General features: G+C 39.3%; 2 protein-coding genes across 3 annotated transcripts in view; both read right to left on the reverse strand.

Annotated features, from left to right (window-relative positions):
- Positions 1–13585, reverse strand: part of atp13a2 (ATPase cation transporting 13A2) — a 40233-nt gene extending 26648 nt beyond the window's left edge. Inside the window, exons 1-2 of one of the 2 annotated variants that reach the window (XM_068733237.1) lie at positions 13453–13585; positions 12279–12366 (exon numbers count right to left, since the gene is read on the reverse strand). Coding sequence is in view for 1 of the 2 variants with exons in the window: in XM_068733236.1 (XP_068589337.1) it covers positions 13453–13465 (13 nt within the window). In the remaining variant the exon portion in view is untranslated. The remainder of the gene's footprint in view (positions 1–12278; positions 12367–13452) is intronic. The other variant, XM_068733236.1, reaches the window with a different exon arrangement.
- A 969-nt stretch (positions 13586–14554) lies between these two features.
- Positions 14555–19667, reverse strand: LOC137889224 (succinate dehydrogenase [ubiquinone] iron-sulfur subunit, mitochondrial-like). Its single transcript, XM_068732980.1, has 8 exons — positions 19540–19667; positions 18457–18590; positions 18270–18355; positions 16329–16465; positions 16044–16160; positions 15730–15831; positions 15116–15238; positions 14555–15025 (listed from the first exon to the last, which is right to left on the reverse strand). The coding sequence occupies exons 1-8, from the start codon at positions 19603–19605 to the stop codon at positions 14945–14947; spliced, it is 846 nt and encodes a 281-aa protein (XP_068589081.1). The 5' UTR covers positions 19606–19667; the 3' UTR covers positions 14555–14944.
- Positions 19668–21224: the final 1557 nt, after the last annotated feature.

Consider the following 21224-nt stretch of genomic DNA (forward strand, 5'->3'; position numbering starts at 1 on the left):
GGTGAAACGTACTGCGAGGGCTGCATCGTTGAAATATTGTAGGGGGCGCTATCGAGCCGAGTTGCCACTCTGAAGCATTAAAATCACATCAGATAACTACATTCAGGATTTTAAATGTGTGTGACAAGTTTGATTTTGTTTTGAGTATTTTTAGCCCCTCAAAAACACCTTTGTTTTTCATGGCGAGGAATGCATCGCCACGGCAACGGCATTTCACGAAACAACAAGCTTTGAGTAGCTTTTAATCACAAAGGTCTTTAGATTGTTCTGACCAAATTCTAAGTTGATCTGATTAATTCCCTGGGAGGAGTTCGTTAAAGTAGAGCGCCTGGAAATTGAAAAAAAGACACTAGAAATTCAGACTAAATTCAAAATGGCTGACTTCCGGTTGGGTTTAGGGCATGGCCCCAAGAGACTTTTATTTAAGTCCACATGTGATACATGTGCCTACCAAATTTTGTTAATCTATGTGAAACGTACTGCGAGGGCTGCTTCGTCGAAATTTTGTAGGGGGCGCTATTGAGCCGATTTAACACTCTGATTGAATAAAATCATATTATAGAACTACATTTTGGCCTTGTGATCTGTGTGTCAAGTTTGCTTGTGTTTCGAGCTTTTTTAACCTCTCCAAATGACCATCGTTTTTCACGGCAAAGACTGCGTTACCACGGCAACGGCGTTCGACGAAACATGAAAAGCTTAGAGAACTGGCATTATGAACTTCTTACATTTGTGTGGAACAAATTTGATGTTGATCTGATTTTCCAACTTAGAGAAACAAGCCAAAGTATAAAGACTTTAACTTACTGTTGCCAGTAGGTGGCGCTATGACTATGATTCAAAATTGGCCTGCAGACGTCTTCAGGCCTGGAGTTTAATCAAACATGTGAAATCTGGTAAAGATCTGATGATGCGGAGTCGAGTTACATCAGTTTATTCGTTCATGGCGAAGGATCGAAATTCGCAGAGCCGCCACGTCGCCACGCTTCGACAACTTCCTACAATTTTCACAATGAAGCATTATCAAGGTCTTAAGGCTTTTGTGACAAAATTTGAGAGGGATCCGATTAATCTGTGAGCAGTAGGGTGTCAAAGTACACAACCTATGACTTCCTGTTGCCACTAGGTGGCGCTATAACTATGATTCTAAATTGTCATATACATGTGTTCAGGGTCAGGATGTTATGACATATGAGAAATTTGGAGCAGATTAGGCAATGTACAGCCGAGTTACAACAACTTCCTGTTTCATGGCGAATGGTGTTTTTTTGCCGCCACGCCACGGACACATAGTTCGATAACTTTTTGATCTTTGAGTATTGTTTCACTGCCAAGGTCTCAAGAGCATACTGACCAAATCTGAAGGCAATCGGGTTTAATCTCTAGGAGGAGTTCGTTAAAGTACGACGCCTTGAAACGGTCCAAAAACGTCATCAAATTCAAAATGGCCGACTTCCTGTTTGGTTTAGGATATACCTCCTTTTGACTTTTTTGTGCGTCCCATCACGTTCCACATACCTACCAAATTTCATACAGCTAGGTGAAACCCAAAGTTGGGGCTACTCTGTAGGGGGTGCTATCGAGCCAAAATGTCATGCCGCAGCTGGACACCACAATAATACTGGAATTTTCACCACGATTGAATTTTGTGCCAAATTTCAAAAGATTCCCAGTATCCCAAGCACCTCCTTTTTGCGATGAAACTGGTACGATAATAATAATAATAATAATAAAAAACATTAGAATAACAATAGGTCCTCCGCTCCGACTACGTCGGTGCTCGGGCCCTAATAATAATAATAATAAAAAACATTAGAATAACAATAGGTCCTCCGCTCCGACTACGTTGGTGCTCGGGCCCTAATTAAACGATCTCGATCGTTAATCTCGGCGATTATTGAGCATACACCACGTTATAAAAATGACAGCACTTTAAGCAACATGAAACAAGATAATGAAACACAATATTTAACTCTGCCCAGACTCTATTCGCCTTACTGCGAGTCGCGATTGATGCGGTTCTTTTGAGTTGTTGGTGTGATAAAACTCTCTGCGTCAGAGAGTTTCTTCGGCTCGGTAAGGGAATTTCTGTCCTTACGGCTAGCACAAAGTCGACTTGAGGAGAAAGAAAAGTCTGTTTTCTTTCTCTGAAGAAGTCTGTTTCTTCACTTCTGCAGGAAAATGGTTTGCTTCCTCGTCCAGGATGCGAAAAAAAATAAAACAAACAAACAGTAGATCCATCCAGCGAATATAAAACTGTTTAACCTAGGAGTTTCTTTTAAAAAGGGAGCAAACGTTTGTTCTTCTGTGCACCAACGCAGGGTCGTTAGAATAGCAAGGAGCAGAGAGGGAGAAACTATTTTATGGAAACAAGGCAGAACTGCAGGGGTCCTGAGGTGTCTGTGGCCCTCGGTCAATTAGATCGCTGTGTTGTATTTCGGTGACGAGTTCACACCTTAATAAATCCTGTTAAGCCCGACGGACCCAAATTCGGGTCCGCTGTAGCATTTACCGTCCTAAAAAGTCCATTTATGCATATATATATATATATATATATATATATATATATATATATATATAAAAATAATAATAATTCCAAAAAAATAATTAAAATCTGGGTAAAACAAACAATCTAAGACATTTTTACAAACTCCAAACACCATTCTACACAAATATTGTACGCAAATAAAAGATTTATCACAAACTCACGTATTTCTAGCCATAACTTGCTCTTCTCCGAGTTAGCATAACAAAGCTAACGGTTAGCATAGGCAACCGATATAGCAAAAAGCACGAGCATTCGACACAGATTCCAGAACTACCATCAGATCATCTCTCCGGTAAACCCTCACAAGGCTGTGAGCAAACAAACATCAGAAACACAATGCGTAATATCCTTCAAAATCATCTAAAGCTCCTTACCTTTTTGTTGTTCTGCTGTAAATCTCCGCTTATTTCCGTCAACAATATTTCGACGTATTTCCGGTGCGTCTCTGAAATGTCCCCATGCAGAAACAAGGGTCCGTCTAACAACACGGCGCACGTTTCAGGTGACACGCCACGGTTTTACTCCCTACTGGCTAACGCTTCTGTCTATCAAAATCACGATGTGTTTGTTAAATAGCCAGGACTCAGACGCTTCTAAGGAGGGCCCATTGACTGAAATCGACCAACCATAGGCTGAGCTAGGAGACCTGGACTGGAAGCCAGATGAGAAAATCCCATGGATGACAGACATAAACAGGCTCAGAGAGGATCCAGGCTCTCTAAATGATGCCAAACTGCTGCATATGATAGATTGAACACTATTAGTCATAAAAGAAGTGAAATATATAATTATATACTATATAAAATTACAATGGAACAGCTGGAACCAAATGACATTTTGGTTGACCTCGGCTGAAATCTCTGCACTCAAACCTCTCTAGCTCTTGAATGCTTCACTTTATCAAAGAAAACATTGTGCAGAGACACTCTCAACCCATTGGGCTATGATCTGGTAGAGGTTTGAGCTTTCAACTACAACATTAAAAAAAATATATCTTATCAAAATTGGATTTATAATCGGAGATAAAGAATTTCAATTTGTGCTGTGTTCCATCTTAATGTTCTCTTAACCAGTAACATATATACTGATATTTACAATGCTGAACAAATCTCACAAGTGTCAGCTTTCTAAAATATCAAAACTATTAAAATACACCTTATATTTAGACGAAAAACACTCTCTTTACTATGGGTATGCAAAAATCGAGGAGAGGCCTACAAATAGGCTTAGGACTTAATTTAATGTGAACGTCTTTCTACTGGTGGGTTGATGGTTGCCAAACTCAAATCAGGATGGGCCTTGCCAGCGAAGAGGAAGGCCTGATGTTCTCTTTGTTTCAAAGCACATGATAACGACAAGGAAGCACCTGGGCCCAACAATATACATTATCAGTTAAATAGTATCAGTTTGTAGTTTGTTCATAAACATAACGACACCAACCACCCGACAGAGAGGGCAGACAAACTCAATTCATATTTCATAGTTTTACTCCCCTTAGCATTAACGTAACGTAAACATCAGCGCATCAAAATACATTTAATTAGTTTAAAGTAGCAGTGTATAGAATATAGAGTCATCTAGCTGTGAGGTTCCAGATTGCATCCAACTGAATACCCCCTCTGCTGACCCTGGCCTGTCCAAGCATGTCGGGAGGACTACGGTGGCCTTCTGGTAAAAGCGAAACAGGCTCTCGCTAGAGCCAGTGTTTGGTTTGTCCCTTCTGGGCTACCGTAGGAACATGACGTGAAGAAGACCTGCTCCCTGTGTAGACATAAACGGCTCATTCTAAGCTAATAAAAACACCACGAGCCTTTGTTTTCAGGTGATTTTACACTAATGAAAAGATATTTATGAATATTATATTCCATTTCTGCCAATATACTCCCCTAAATCCTACACACTGCTCCTTTAAGTCAGATCTGATGTTGACATGCAAAAAAGAATGATCCCAGTCACCGCCACATGAGGCATACAGCTTATTAAGTAAAAACTGGTGTCAGATCTGTACGACTGGTATTGTGATGAAGAAGTTGAATCAGTGCATCCCTAACCTTCATGTTAAAGGAAAGTTCAGTTGGATGCAATCTGCAGAAAGACACCAGAACAGATGTTCATATTTGGAGAAAGGGCAAGCTCAAATCGTGGCAGCGTGCCACTGTTTGCCACTGTTCGTGGCAGCTGACACAACTTGTTGCGACAGTTTCCACTGTTTGTTGGAGCTGCTACAACTTGCAGCGGCAGCTGCCACTGTTTGGGAGAGGTGCCGCGGCAGTTTAGCCTTTATTTTTCGTTATTTGACAATATGTGACAATACATTAAGGTCCTTGAAGGTATGACTGTTGGTAGTTGTAATTGGTTTAGTACAAAAATGCCGATTTGTAATAGTATCGCTACTCGTTTTTAATAAACTAAGCTAATATAGGCTAACGTCAGTTGGTACTTGTTGGTACTCTGTTTGTCCTGTCTATGCTAACGAATTTCATTGCACAATGGATTTATCAAACAGAGGAAACATCTCTATACCTGTGGTGATAATTAAAAAAATATGTATGTGCCCTGCATTTGTTTACGCCTGACAGAAGTGCTCACTTAAAGGCTGCTCCCGCTTGTGGCCAAATGGGTCAATAACGCTTGTCTTCAATATGTACTATTCCTGGGTGCAGAAAACTGGAGCAGTCGCTATTTTGTAAACTACAACACCACATGAACAATACATATTTTGGAAAACAGTATACAGTGTAGGTCATGCTATGGAGCTTTAATGAGATGAAATAAAATTAAATCAAAAAACATATGTTAGGGTGGCTTCTTGCCATTAACTTTGAAGTCCTTGTTTTAACACATACATTTATTTGTTTTATTTGTTTATTTATTTTGCAGGGACAATGCACACCAATCAACAGTAAAACTGTAAGTGAGCCAGAGTTAGCCAGAGAGGCTAGTTTTCATCTGCTGTCCCCGGCCAGATGTTTGAAGGCTGCCTAAAAATTACAAAATTTCAAATAAAAATGGAATTAAAATTCATAGATAGACAGTAACGTACAGACAAAAACAATACACATATAAGCAAAAGCAAAGTGTACAACACTAGAGCAGAGCAGACATAACAGGCTGCAGCATGCGTCAGGTAGAACAAACCCACCTACAGTACAAGCACATATATAACACTGAGGCACATAACATACACATCAAAAATAGAAAATAGCAACAGTGAACAAGACAAATGCACATATAGGCAAAACAAGCAGACAGGACAGACAGTATATCAATGCTTGCACACCTGATTGGCAACAAGCCCTTCCTTAAGGCTGTGTTTGAATGTTGTGTACATGTTTTGTGTGCGTATATGTGGTGGCAGAGTATTCCACGAGTGAGCTGCCTTCACAGAGAATGTAGATTTGCTAAAAGAGCTTGACCTATGTGAAATGACACAATCACCTCTTGAAGCAGATCTAGTGAGTCTGCTGCTTTGAGTGCTTTGTTTAATAAAATCACGAAGCGGAGGCGGGGCCATACCATGTACAATTTTTAAAACCAGACACACATCAGTGAATTTAATGAGGTTCTCCCAACTCAAGATATGTGTTTGATGAGGATATTGCAGTGATGGTGACTTCTGGGTTTTTGGAGCTTCTTTATGGAGAATATGAATAGATGTTAATGTTGTGCTGCTGGCTTGTGCCCAGCTGGTTGAGCAGTAGGTCAGATGGGGGACAATCATCGCATTAAAATACAGTTTCGCAGCCTGCATGGTTAGACTGTTTCTTATATATCTGAAATTCATGAGATTACATTTTAAGACCTTTGTCACATGTTTTACCTGCTTTTTAAAAGAGAGATTAGAATCAATAAAAATTCCTAAATATTTAAAATCTGACACTACCTGTAGTTTAATAAAAACGAGTAGCGATACTATTACAAATCGGCATTTTTGTACAAAACCAATTACAACTACCAACAGTCATACCTTCAAGGATCTTAATGTATTGTCACATATTGTCAAATAACGAAAAATAAAGGCTAAACTGCCGCGGCACCTCTCCCAAACAGTGGCAGCTACCACAGCAAGTTGTGGCAGCTGCCACAAACAGTGGCAGCTGAGCTTGCCACAGGAAGTGCCTCTACTAGCTGCCGCTGCCACGATTTGAGCCAGCTCCTACTGATTATTTGTGTCCCATTGTTGCTCTTGTGTTGGCTTTTGTGGATACACGCATCACAATATACACACTGCACAAGAAACCAAAGAAGTGAGTCATTTGTATGGTCATAATACACAACACATGATCGTGGGACAGGCTAGTCATGTGAAAGCTAATCAAGAAATATGTAACGAAATGTGAGATATTTTCTCTTTAAAGAAATCTCTGACACACAAGGCTACACCGTAGCAGCCTGTATTTTTATAATCTTTAAAGTGGTATTTCATTCCAGCTGGTTTCCTCACCTACATAGACTGTCTCAGCACTCACAGGAATTTCAGGCTTCTAAAGTCATAACTAGAAAATGCATTTCCTGCTGAAAATGCGTTGGAATGCTGAAAGCTGAAATGAATTGCAAAAACATTGCTGAAAATACAGAAATGAGAGACTACCGGTCTGAAAAATGTTGAAGCTCGAAAGCATTTAAACTGCACTGCTGAAAACCCTTATAGTTGAAACGTCTAACTATGGTGTCTGTAGCTGAAAGTATGAGAAAGAAGGCTTTGAAAGTTGAAGAAGTTTAACAGGATTTGAAGATTTTCTCCATAGATATCCCATTCAAAACAAATTGCAAAAAGCTTAATAATTCAAAAAGTTTAAAGATTACAAATATGAAAAATATCACCCCACTCCTGAAAAAGCTGAATATTTTGATATTCGAACAGCTTCTGTGGCTTAAAAAATGTCAGCAGTAGTGATATTTGTAGTAGTAGAAGTTGTAGTTGTAGTAGAAGTATTATTAGTAATAGAAGTATTAGTAATTAGAAGAAGCAGTATAAGTAGTAGTATCAGTAGTCATAGTAATAGTAGTATTAGTACTAGTAGCAATCGTACTAATAGCTGTAGTAGTATTGGTACTGGTAGTAGCATGAATAGCAGCAGTAGTGGTAGCAGAGAGAGAGCCAGAGGGAGAGAGGGAGAGACAGAAAGAAAGACAGAGAGAGAAACACAGAATGACAGGAAGACAGAGATAGAGAGACTGAATGAATGAGTGTGAGAGAGTGAGAAAGGCAGACAGACAGTTATTTGTACTGAGTGAGTGAGGGAGACAGGAGGACAGACAGTCATCTAGATTGAGTGAGAAGAGCAGACAGACAGTTATATGTACTGAGTGAGTGGGAGAGAGAGACAGGCAGACCGACAGTTAGATGGACTGAGTGTGTGGGAGAGAGACAGGCAGACAGACAGTTAGAGGGACTGAGTGTGTGGGAGAGAGAGACAGACAGACAGACAGTTAGATGGACTGAGTGTGTGGAAGAGAGAGACAGGCAGACAGACAGTTAGATGGACTGAGTGTGTGGGAGAGAGAGACAGGCAGACAGACAGTTAGATGGACTGAGTGATTTGAAGAGAGAGACAGGCAGACAGACATTTATATGAACTGAGTGAGTGAGTGAGACAGGCAAACAGACAGTTATATGAACTGAGTGAGTGAGTGAGACAGGTGGACAGACAGTCATCTGGATTGAGTGAGAAGAGCAGACAGACAGTTATATGTACTGAGTGAGTGGGAGAGAGAGACAGGCAGACAGACAGTCAGATGGACTGACTGTGTGGGAGAGACAGACAGGCAGACAGACAGTTACATTGACTGAGTGATTTGGAGAGAGAGACAGGCAGACAGACAGTTATATGGAGTGAGTGAGTGAGTGAAACAGGCAGACAGACAGTTATATGTACTGAGTGAGTGAGTGAGACAGGCAGACAGACAGTTATAAGTACTGAGTGTGTAGAGAGAGACAGACAGACAGAGAAAGAGAGAGAGAGTGTGTGTGTGTGTGTGTGTGTGTGTGTGTGTGTGTGTGTGTGTCTGTGTGTGTGTGTGTGTGTGTGTGTGTGTGTGTGTGTGTGTGTGTGTGTGTGTGTGTGTGTGTGTGTGTGTCATTGGTTCCCATGGTGACGACGCAGCAGTTGGAGAGTCTGTGAGTCTGTGTGTTTATAAACATTAGTAATTAGCTCAAGCACGAACACCTGTGAGCCTGGCAGCCTTTTCATGAGAAAAAAACTGGAAAACACCTGTCAAACAAAACCACAAAACCCCCATAACCATAGCCCCTATCTCTCCAATATTAAGACTGGAGCGCAAGGATGACTTGAAGAACAGATCATGCGAATATTGGATCTGTAGCGTAAAAAAAAGTGGCTTCAATGGCGATTTAGAAATGGGGTACGGTTGTCTGTGCAAGACTTTTTTGAAGTACGTTTTAACATTGGGGTCTATGGAGGAGAAAGTTGGTTTTCCTCTCAAGTAAAGGCTTTTGAGCCAAATGTGTAAACCTGTGGGATTCCACAGTCATATGTCTACGACAAGGACAAGATTAGCTACGTTTCCATCTAAAAAATATGCATGTAGAGTGAAAATTGAGGAGTCAGTCGCAAAAGACAAATATTTTTTTCACAGGAATCTCAAGCTCCTCTTCACTCTAGCGGTGACATCACGCACTCTAAGCTGCGCAATACACACCCATTATAAAAGCAGAAAAGGACTGAAAAACACATAAAAGCAAAAATGCTACTATTCAAAAAGTGTAAAAGATATCAAAATGATTATCACATACAATCATTGATCAGGGTTTTCTCAACATTTGAAAGTTTAAATGGTGTCTGTAGCTGAAAGTATGAGGAAGTAGAAGGATCTGAAAGTTGAAGAAGTTTAAGAGGATTTAAAAATATTCTCCATAGACATCCCATTCAAAAAATAAGTTGCAAAAAGCTTAATAATTAAAAAAGTTGAAAGATTAGAAATATGAAGAGACATAGCACCCCTCTCCTGAAAAAGCTGAACATGTACATAGTTGAACGGTTTCTGTAGCTTAAGAAATGTGGAAGTTATTAAGTGCCAAAATACGGGGAACGGAAGAAATAGTTGAAGAATAAAGATTCGAAGAACAATACTTGGAATGCTGAATCAGCATTCCAACAATAAGAATAACTAGAAAATGCATTTCCTGCTGAAAATGCGTTGGAATGCTGAAAGCTGAAAGCTGAAATGAATTCCAAAAACATTGCTGAAAATACAGAAATGAGAGACTACCTGTCCGAAAAATGTTAAAGCCCAAAAGCATTTAAACTGCACTGCTGAAAACCCTTCTAGTTGAAACGTCTAACTATGGTGTCTGTAGCTGAAAGTATGAGAAAGAAGAAGGCTTTGAAAATTGAAGAAGTTTAACAGGATTTGAAGATTTTCTCCATAGATATCTTATTCAAGACAAATTGCAAAAAGCTTAATAATTCAAAAATTGAAAGATTATAAATATGAAAAGTCATATCACCCTCTCCTGAAAGAGCTGAACATTTTGATATTTGAATGGTTTCTGTGGCTTAAAAAATGTCAGCAGTCGTGCTATTTGTAGTAGTAGTAGTAGTAGAAGTTGTAGTAGAAGTATTGTTTGAAGTAGAAGTATTAGTAGCATTAGAGATATTTATAGTAGTAGTAGAAGTTGTAGTTGTAGTAGAAGTATTATTAGTAGTAGAAGTATTAGTAATTAGAAGTAGTAGAAGTAGTCGTAGTAATAGCTGTAGCAGTGGTTGTTGTATTTAATATAATAGTAGTAGTAGTAGTAGTAGTAGTAGTAGTAGTAGTAGTAGTTGTAGTAGTAGAAGAAGTAGTACTATTAGTAATAGTAATGGCAGTATTTGAAGTAGCAGTAATAGCAGTAGTAGAAATACTAGTAGCATTCATACTAATAGCTGTAGTAGTATTAGTACTGGTAGTAGCATGAATAGCAGCAGTAGTAGTAGTAGTAGCAGTTGTAGTATAAGTAATAGTAGTACTGGTCGTATTGGCAGTAGTGGTAGTAATAAGAGCAGTAGTAGTAGTGGTAATAGTCGCAACAGCAAAAGTTGTAGAAGAAGTAGTAGCAGTAGTATTAGTAGCAGTAGTAGTAATACTAGAAATATTAGCAGCAGTAGTAGTAGTTGTCGTAGTATTAGTAAGAGCATTAATTATTTCAACAAAAAAGCCTAATTTTGAACTTAATGTTTAAATACAGTTAATTCATGGGGCTTTTATTTTGAAAGGGTGGGGCTGGGAGGGTTAGACAGGAGGAGAGGAGACTGAATCATAATGTTAGATAAACACAAACAGGTTATTAAATGACAGGCTTCATCAAAAGCATTTCAGTTGGAATTCATTCGGTGGGGCTTGTACTTTAAAATGGTGTGTGTGTGTGTGTGTGTGGGGAGGGTCCTCTAAAAGTCTCTAATACCTGAATGACTGTATAAGAGAGACACACAGAGAGAGAGAGACACACACACAGAGAGAGAAAGACACACACAGAGAGATAGAGTGAGGCTTGTGTCTGTGAGTCTGTGTGTTTATAAACATCAGTAATTAGCTCAAGCACGAACACCTGTGAGCCTGCCGCCTTTTCATGAGAAAAGACTGGGAAACACCTGTCAAACAAAACCCCAAAAACACCATAACCATAGCCCCTATTGCTCCAATATTAATACTGGAGAGGGAAGATGACTTGAAGAACAGATCATGCGAAAATTGTGTCTGTAGTGTAAAAAAAAGTGGCTTCAATGGCGATTTAGAAATGGGGTACGGTTGTCTGTGCAAGACTTTTTTGAAGTACGTTTTAACATTGGGGTCTATGGAGGAGAAAGTTGGTTTTCCTCTCAAGTAAAGGCTTTTGTGCCAAATGTGTAAATCTGTGAGATTCCATAGTCATATGTCTACGACAAGGACAAGATTAGCTACGTTTCCATCCAAAAATTATGCATGGAGAGTGAAAATTGAGGAGTCAGTCGCAAAAGACAAATATTTTTTTCACAGGAATCTCAAGCTTCTCTTCACTCTAGCGATGACATCACGCACTCTAAGCTGCGCAATACACACCCATTATAAAAGCAGAAAAGGACTGAAAAACACATAAAAGCAAAATTGCTACAGCTCAAAAAGTATAAAAGATATCAAAATGATTATAACATACAATCATTGATCAGGGTTTTCTCAACATTTGAAAGTTTAAGTGGTGTCTGTAGCTGAAAGTATGAGGAAGTAGAATGATCTGAAAGTTGAACAAGTTTAAGAGGATTTGAAAAGTTTCTCCATAGACATCCCATTCAAAAAAAAATTGCAAAAAGCTTAATAATTAAAAAAGTTAAAAGATTAGAAACATAAAAAGACATAGCACCCCTCTCCTGAAAAAGCTGAACATTTTCATATTTGAACGGTTTCTGTAGCTGAAAAGATGCTGAAGTTATTAAGTGCCAAAATACGTACGGAAGAAATAGTTGAAGAATAAAGATTAGGATAACAATACTTGGAATGCTGAATCAGCATTCCAACAATAAGCCCGCAGGATTACAGTCAGTGTGCTCTGGCACAGGCAGTATTACTGCCTTGTGCCACAAAGCCACACTGAATAAAGATTTGAAGAACAATACTTGGAATGCTGAATCAGCATTCCAACAATTATGCCCCTTTTAAATTACCGTTGTCCCAGGCAGCAATCAATAACTCACTGTTCAAAGGGTCACCTACATTAGGTGGAGAGAGGCCACAGTAGATAATATATCCTTACAAATATGACTTTATGAATCCTGCTGTGGCCAATGAGCTGTGGACTACCTGAAGAAAGTCCAGTCTTTCAGTTTCATCTTCAACTGGACCTGTACACGGGACAAAACGTATGTGATGTCGAAAAAAGGGAAACGACTATCCACAAAGGACTAGACAAGACACAAGACAGTCATCTGCGCTGATTATGCAAAAATCCAACCTTTAACCTCAAATAGCACCAGCTTCATTGACAGGCTATACCAACAGCCTGTACACTCAATTGTGTGGTGGGCTAACCTGACACCTACAGTACCTGGCTCTTTTAAAGTTAGCCATCTCTGTACAGCAATTATTTGTTACTTAACGGCCTACATATATACGCCAATCCTGAAGATAAAGATTTATCAGTTCAGCTCTAATTGAGACACTTAGTAGTAGTGTTTGTATTAGTTCCTGAATTAGGAATGTTAGTATGGCAGTAGTGAGGTTTGCGGTGCTTCTGAAAAGAAATGTTAGTGAACTTAAATACGCAAGATCCGAGATGTTTCGATTGCCTCTCAATGAGGCACAGAGGGACTGCATGCTCTGCTCAGGTAGACATTAATCCACTATATCTGTTCATAGACAACAGTTGTTTGATGCTATAGAAATGTTCAGAATGTTAAATACAGCTCCTTTAAATGTCTCAAATGTAATGCCGCCCACCTCCATTGTAATGGGGAGAAAGCAGATAACCAAAACACCTGGTTGGCTCTATTCCACTAGAGGTAAGAAGGGTGATAACATGTTTTTCTTTTTGTAATTTCGGTGAAATTACCTTAAACTCCACCAGAGAACGTTTGTATTTGAAGTACACTTCGTGCTTTAATTACACAACGATAGGAAAGCCAAATACTTATTTATTGATTTTATCAAAACAACCTATTTCCTTCATTGATTGCATAATGGTGATGGTTATATTAAAGTATTGGCTAAGCTACAACACTAGTTAGCTACGAGCCACATTATTGATTAGTATACTTGGCTGCTGGTGATTGTGGAGTTTGTTTTTCTGAGTAACGCGAGTTGACAGCAGAATATTGTCGGTTATTGCCACTTTAAAAACTGAAGCTAATCAACATTTGCACAGACGAAAAAACGGTTTGCTGGTTTTAGCTAACTAACCGTGTTCGTTAACAGAATTCAAACACACTCACCATGCATATCCATCCTCCGGTCACGATGATTGGCTCCGCATTACCATCGTAACCTAAATGACAGAATATCTTCTGACCAGAACAACCAGACAGACAAACAAACTTCCTCGATCAAGATCCAGCTAACCCATCTACAAACTATACCCTTCTACGGCAAGTCGCGTGTCCAAAATAGTCACACGCGTGCCAAAGTGTAGCTAGAAACCCCGCTGATGCCAGCCTGCTGCATTGGTATCGCTTACTGTAAAACCGCAATGCTTACAAAATTCTTAGCCTCTATATAGCATAACATTTTATCTATATGACAAGACATTTGATAATTATAATTTGTCCCGATACATTCTTAAAAATCCCTACATAAATTGGATTACAGTAGTTTCATTTTAATGTTTTTTCCCAATCCTACACATTTCCAAAAGGACTGTAAACATTCACAGAAACGCACTCTACTTGCTTTCCTAGGGCATCCTTTGGAAATTGCTGATAACATTTAACATAAGGCTTCAACTCATTTACTAAAGCTTTGAATCTTTATTGTAAGCCATTTTTAAAAGAACAACTTCTGGGTTGCCAAAAGATATGGGAATCTCTTCGGCAGGTGTTTATACTCCCTCTGCATAGCACTTGCTTTTTATTAAAGACAGCAGTGATTTACATGTTAGGTTTTATTAACCTTGTTGTTGTAGAGTTTGTATGCAGCTTGACAGTAATTTCTCCACAGACCAATAAATACAAATAGTGACCACATTCTAATGAAACTTTTTTCCCCCCCCAGCAGACATTTTGACTTGTTGAAGCAGGAAATGCACAGGTTTAAATAACAGTATTAACAATGGCTTCATTCCGTTAAGTCTTCCAGTTAGCCATATCAGTGAGTGGCTCATCCAAATGGAATGCAGCCATCTTTAATGTCACTGATTCCACCTGTCTTTAAAACCTGCGTCAACAAGTCAAAGTGTCGGTTGTGAAAAGGGCCTTTTTGGCAATTAAAAATGTCCCATTAGATCAATATTGTTTATTGCAATGTAAGTTGCAAGGCAATCAACAAAAGAGTAATTTCTTCTTTGCTGAACCAAAAACAGTAATTTTCCATTATGAAACCATTTATTTACCATCATTTCTTTAATTTACACATATTTAAATATTTACAGTCTACAAACTCCATGAGCTTTTCCCAAAGAGTCAATACAACAGAGCCAAGTATTTTAATTTTGCAAACAAATAGCAGAAATGTGGTCCAACCTGTTGCATCACTCAAAATATTTATCTTTTACAGTTTTTTCGAGCAGCCTTTTCTCACAATGTCCTGTATTCCTCTACCTCATCAAATCCCGCTCGGCACACGTCCACACACTCGCATCCCCCAAACTAAATAAAAATGATGAAAAGGTGCTGATGTAGGCAACAGTTCCTTGGTTTGCTCTTCTCTTCCTCTTCACTTTGTTCAAGGTATTATCAGTGTATCTCTTGAGCCAGCTGGATTTGCACATGTTCATGAAGCTACTGCTTTCTTCTCTTTGTAAGTTGCCATCATTTTCTTGATCTCTGCGATGGCTTTTCCCGGGTTGAGTCCCTGTGGAGCAATGTGCCGAAAACGGACAGTGAGAAACTTAACCTCTGTTAATTCTGTGAGAGAATGTGTGTGAGAACACTTTTAAAGTACCTTGGGGCACGTCTTGGTGCAGTTCATGATAGTGTGGCAGCGGTAGAGAGAGAAGGGGTCCTGAAGTTTAGACAGACGTTCCTCTGTGAATTCATCACGGGAGTCAATCATCCACCGGTAGGCCTAAAGGGATAATAACACAGTTGCTCCATCATGAATCATTTTTAAAAATTGAAACAAAAATGTCTTGACAACTATGACACGATTCACGACATGACTCCTCTTAAAATCGTGGCCGAACTTGCATCGTGTCAAAAAGTACAGAGTACAGCCTCAGCTGGAAAAATGCTGAATGTAACAAACACCAGCATGCCAACATCCAATAGTTGACAGCATTGAGCTGAAAGCAGCCGGGGCTGATAAGGTACACCTAAATGTGAGATGTACAAAAACAGCCACCAACCGGAGGATGACCTCATTAAATATTAACAACATGGCCGTTGCTCTGGCACAGCCCTACGCCGAAACGTCACACTATTCGCCTCTCTCTGGGTTGTAATGAGCATCGCAGGCACATGAGGCCCCTAGTGTGGCTATAAACCTAAACTCCTGCTACCACAACAAATATCTGAATTATTGGGACATGTATGTCATTACTAAATGTGAAAACTCACCTGCATGAGGACAGCAGGTCCCAAGTATTTGTCTCCATTCCACCAGTAGCTGGGACAGCTGGTGCTGCAGCAAGCACACAGGATGCACTCATACAGGCCGTCCTGTCGGGTTAAGAAGAAATAAATCACGTGATCATTAAAAGTGTGATTCTGCTACAATACATCGTGAAAATAGACAGGTGGCGTTATCAATTCTGTGGTTGGCTGGCTAAAATCCTTGTGATGAAATGACAACCGTGACCATGGTATGAAGACCTCCAATATGGCTGCCCCAGTATATGCGTTGTATAATTACAAGTGAGATGTTTAATTACCAGTTTTTGCCTGTCTTCCACTGACTGGAAATACTGCTCCTTCCCTTCTTGAGTGTCATCCTTCTTTTTCAGGTAGGGCTCGATGGATTTGTACTGCGCATAGAAGTTGCTCATATCCTGGTGGAAATCACACAACGAGGGGGAACTCATAACAGGAACTCCAACAAACCAATAAATGCACCATACATGATTTGATTTTTTAATTCATGATACTTTCACACTGTTCGCGATCATCACTTTCAAATGTGGCCATGGAAAGAAACGGTATACACTTGCAGTACTTACAGGCACCAGATCTTTGACCACATACATGTGTGGGAGTGGGTAGATTTTTGTCGGTTTGCTTGTGTTGCTGTCAATTTTGTTTAGGCATGCCAGTGTGTTGCCTCCATTTATGTTCATGGCACATGAGCCGCAGATACCTGAAGAAATTAAGAAACAATCAACGGGTCACTGACATCTGGCACAAAGGTCAACTTCAACAGGCCTGTTAACATGTTTCATTTGTTTTGATTATTATTTTTTTTTTCTATGTACAGTTGTGGTCAAAAGTTTACATACACTTGTAAAGAACATAATGTCATGGCTCTCTTGAGTTTCCAGTTATTTCTACAACTCTGATTTTTCTCTGATAGAGTGATTGGAACAGATACTTCTTTGTCACAAAAAACATTCATGAAGTTTGGTTTTTTCATGACTTTATTATGGGTTAACAGAAAAAGTGATCAAATCTGCTGGGTCAAAAATATACATACAGTAGTGCTAATATTTGGTTACATGTCCCTTGGCCATTTTCACTTCAATTAGGCGCTTTTGGTAGCCATCCACAAGCTTCTGGCAAGCTTCTCGTTGAATCTTTGACCACTCCTCTTGACAGAATTGGTGCAGTTCAGTTAAATTTGATGGCTTTCTGACATGGACTTGTTTCTTCAGCATTGTCCACATGTTCTCAATGGGATTTAAGTCAGGACTTTGGGAAGGCCATTCTAAAACCCTAATTATAGCCCGATTTAGCCATTCCATTACCACTTTTGATGTGCGTTTGGGGTCATTTTCCTGTTGGAACACCCAACTGCGCCCAAGACCCAACCTTCGGGCTGATGATTTTAGGTTATCTTGAAGAATTTGAAGGTAATCCTCCTTCTTCATTATCCCATTTACTCTCTGTAAAGCACCAGTTCCATTGGCAGCAAAACAGCCCCACAGTATAATATTACCACCACCGTGCTTGACGGTAGGCATGGTGTTCTTGGGGTTAAAGGCCTCACCTTTTCTCCTCCAAATATATTGCTGGGCATTGTGGCCAAACGGCTCGATTTTTGTTTCGTCTGACCACAGAACTTTCCTCCAGAAGGTCTTATCTTTGTCCATGTGATCAGCAGCAAACTTCAGTCGAGCCTTAAGGTGCCGCTTTTGGAGCAAGGGCTTCCTTCTTGCACGGCAGCCTCTCAGTCCATGGAGATGCAAAACACGCTTGACTGTGGACACTGACACCTGTGTTCCAGCAGCTTCTAATTCTTGGCAGATCTGCTTTTTGGTGGTTCTCGGTTGACTCTTCACCCTCCTGACCAATTTTCTCTCAGCAGCAGGTGATAGCTTGCATTTTCGTCCTGATCGTGGCAGTGACAAAACAGTGCCATGCACTTTATACTTACAAACAATTGTTTGCACTGTTGCTCTTGGGACCTGCAGCTGCTTTGAAATGGCTCCAAGTGACTTTCCTGACTTGTTCAAGTCAATGATTCGCTTTTTCAGATCCATGCTGAGCTCCTTTGACTTTCCCATTGTAGCGTTTGTGGGTGTTTGTATCCAATGAGCCCTATTTAAATGGCCTCAGAGAAGTCACCAGCTGTAGTCACTCATAATCACTCACAAGAAGTTAAGAGGCCATGCTATGAAGCTCATTTCATTGACACAACTTTCTAAGTCACCAAAATTGCTAATTCATGTTGCTGTATGTATATTTTTGACCCAGCAGATTTTGTCACTTTTTCTGTTAACCCATAATAAAGTCATGAAAGAACCAAACTTCATGAATGTTTTTTGTGACAAAGAAGTATCTGTTCCAATCACTCTATCAGAGAAAAATCAGAGTTGTAGAAATAACTGGAAACTCAAGAGAGCCATGACATTATGTTCTTTACAAGTGTATGTAAACTTTTGACCACAACTGTAATTGGAAATCGTTAAAATTATGTTTAAGATGAATCTAGATTAATTTCTTACCTTCACGGCAGGAGCGTCTGAATGTGAGTGTGGGGTCAATCTCATTCTTGATCTTAATGAGGGCATCCAGAGTCATTGGACCACAACTATAGCAACAGGAACATGTCAAAACGTTATGACATCGATTACGTTATTGTGAAAAGAAAAATACAGCTCAGCAACATTCTGGTCATGGGCTATGACTTACGTGTTGAGATCAATTTCATAGGTCTGCATTCGAGGTTTGTCTCCAGCGGTGTCTGGGTCCCAGCGGTAAATCTGGAACTTCTTGATCCTGGGTTCAGGAGCTGGGGCAGCGGCCGTCTGAGCATGCCGTACCATCTGGATCATAGATAATAATAAACAAATAAGAAAGACAGTATGAATTAATCACTTTTTTTCCCCCCTTTTTTTTTTTAATCCCTCCAGTGTGTTCTTCTTTCATCCCTTCTACAGAAAGCATTTTCTTTTAGATAAGAGGCATAAAAGCGAAAGGTATGTACAATGGAACATGCCATGATGTGACCTAGCTGCTGTTTCCGTGAACTCAGGCCAAAATAGGAACCACTTGGTTATTTGATCCTGCAACACCAGAGAATACTACTTGCACGAATACATTACCTCATGCAAACAACTTTAGAAAATTAAGCTTTATTTGTATTTCAAGAATCTAAAATAATGAACAATTTGTGTGCTTTGCAGTAGAATGAAGAAACAAACTAACAAAATAAAAGAAAGGTACCATAAGATCACAACAACCACAAATAATAAAAAAAAAAACATCTCAATGAAAGCATTTGAAAACCAGTCAGAAAATATTAGGCCTGATAATAATTGTAAGATATGAAAAAAACTACAGTTAGAAGCTAATAAACAGATAGCTGATAATATTTAGAATTAGATAAATATCATGTTTTTGCCAGTTATTCAATAGTGTTTACCCTTTTTCATAAGAAGGTATAGAGATGCCCCCTAGTGGTAGTTTGGGTGAACTAACATGAAAGCGTTACATCACTGAGCAGTCTTTAGTTACCTAACTTACTTTCAGGACAGTGAAACTACAGTGAAACAGATATTCCGTCACATTTACACACACACATAGCCTGGGAGCAGGGTGTGTTGTTACAGGTCGTTTGATGAACACAACTAATATTACACACTATGGGGAGTATTCACAATAGCCTAAGCATAAACGTTACAGTCAATAAATCAACATAAACATACACATTTCATAAAAGTATCCCATGAGGCATGTCTGTTCTTATACTGAGTAGAAATATGTTGTACTCACCACCATCATGCCAGAATTCCTCACAGCCAAAACATTTCGAAACAAGGCGCCACCGACAACCGACATCTTCCTAAATTATTGAGTTAGAGATTAGAGACTAGAGGCAGCTCACTTTTGTCTCGTCTACCCGCAACTAACTGTATAGACTTAAAGCCCCGCCCTATACGTGCGTCAAAGTGACGTAAGTGACGTTGACGTGCGGCGCCGGTGTTGCTTTCACGAGCTCCCACCCAGCTCCTTCATCCGGCTTTCAGACCACGAACGTGCACGCAGATTTTTCTGTGCTGCTGCTGGAATAAAAATGAGCCTCAAGCATGATTATAGGACTGTTCATGTTGCCGTATAAACACATATGCTCTACTTAATTGGGTCCTGTATGTACACTTCGTATATGAATGTACTATATATCCGACAGCACCTGAAGATACCATATGTAAGCGTCTCTTTCGCAACCCTCATTGCTGTAAACGAGGGTCAGTTATATATCCATAACAAAAACAAACATGCATTGCTATGCAAGTACAATTATTTTAACCAGATTTATAAACAGATAATGATGTTTTTTTAACTTTACTTTGCCCATAGTTTACAAGTGTTCTCCTTTGATGATAGTGAACTTTATTTTGTTTGTAATCTACCCTTTTCTGAACATATTCCAGTTTGGGGTGTATTCTAATACTGTACATTTTCTAATTAATTTATAATTTCTTTTTTTTCTCAATATGGAATTGTTCAGGCCATCTTAATGAAGTACTTTAGATTTGTTAGTCAACATGTCCTTGACCCATCCATTTTTATACGTTATATAAAACATACATGTCACTGGTGTTCTGCTGCAATAGTCCAGTTTCTGCAAATTGATCACTTTTGATGGACCCCTGTGTGATGCCTTAAAAAGGTCCCATAAAAGAGATAGGAGCCACCCTGTGTGATTGCAGTATGTCCATTTTATGTATGAAGTATAGTAATGTAATGACTGCTAGTCTGTTCTCATTCAATATGCATCACATCACTGGAACAGGGATGTACACAAGAAGCTATTCTAATGAAATCGAAGGTCGAGGGGGAAACTAATGTAGTCATGTAGATTTAGATTAATTCAAAGATCTTTGTCCACATGTTCAATAAAATGTTAACGCACGCGAATGACTCTCCAGATTAGAAATAACCTGCACCCCTCATGATAATAGTGTACACAACATACTGGCCAAATATATTTTCCTGGCTCAGACCGTAAAACATGTTACACCCGTGTTTTCTCATTAGATACAATGTTGTCTGATGTTATTAATTTCAGTCTGAATTGTAAAACTAGAGTTTATATCTATCAATCACACAAATAAACATGCAAATAAGAATAAAATAACAAGCACCCCTAGACTCTACAGTGACAAAACATGACTTAAGTAATGGCTGTATTGGACAGTATCAGTCACAGTCTACAGTGATTTTATTTAGTTCATATTGTCATTATAAAAGCATATGAACATATCAATAAATAATTATTGGATACGTAACACTTCACTCAGTAAACACAAGATGAAACTGACATTTCTGTGTAAAAATACCATCTCTCTGAATGTCTTTTTCTCCTCGTATAGTCTTAAAGGAACTCTAGCTCACACTCCAGCATAGTAGGTGGCGGTAATGCACACTTGACGATAGTGGCCACCTGCTATTAAACA

This window comes from Cebidichthys violaceus, unplaced genomic scaffold, assembly GCF_023349555.1.
Source record: "Cebidichthys violaceus isolate CVI_PGR_0920_01 unplaced genomic scaffold, fCebVio1.0.p SCAF_6, whole genome shotgun sequence".
Taxonomy (NCBI): domain Eukaryota; kingdom Metazoa; phylum Chordata; class Actinopteri; order Perciformes; family Stichaeidae; genus Cebidichthys; species Cebidichthys violaceus.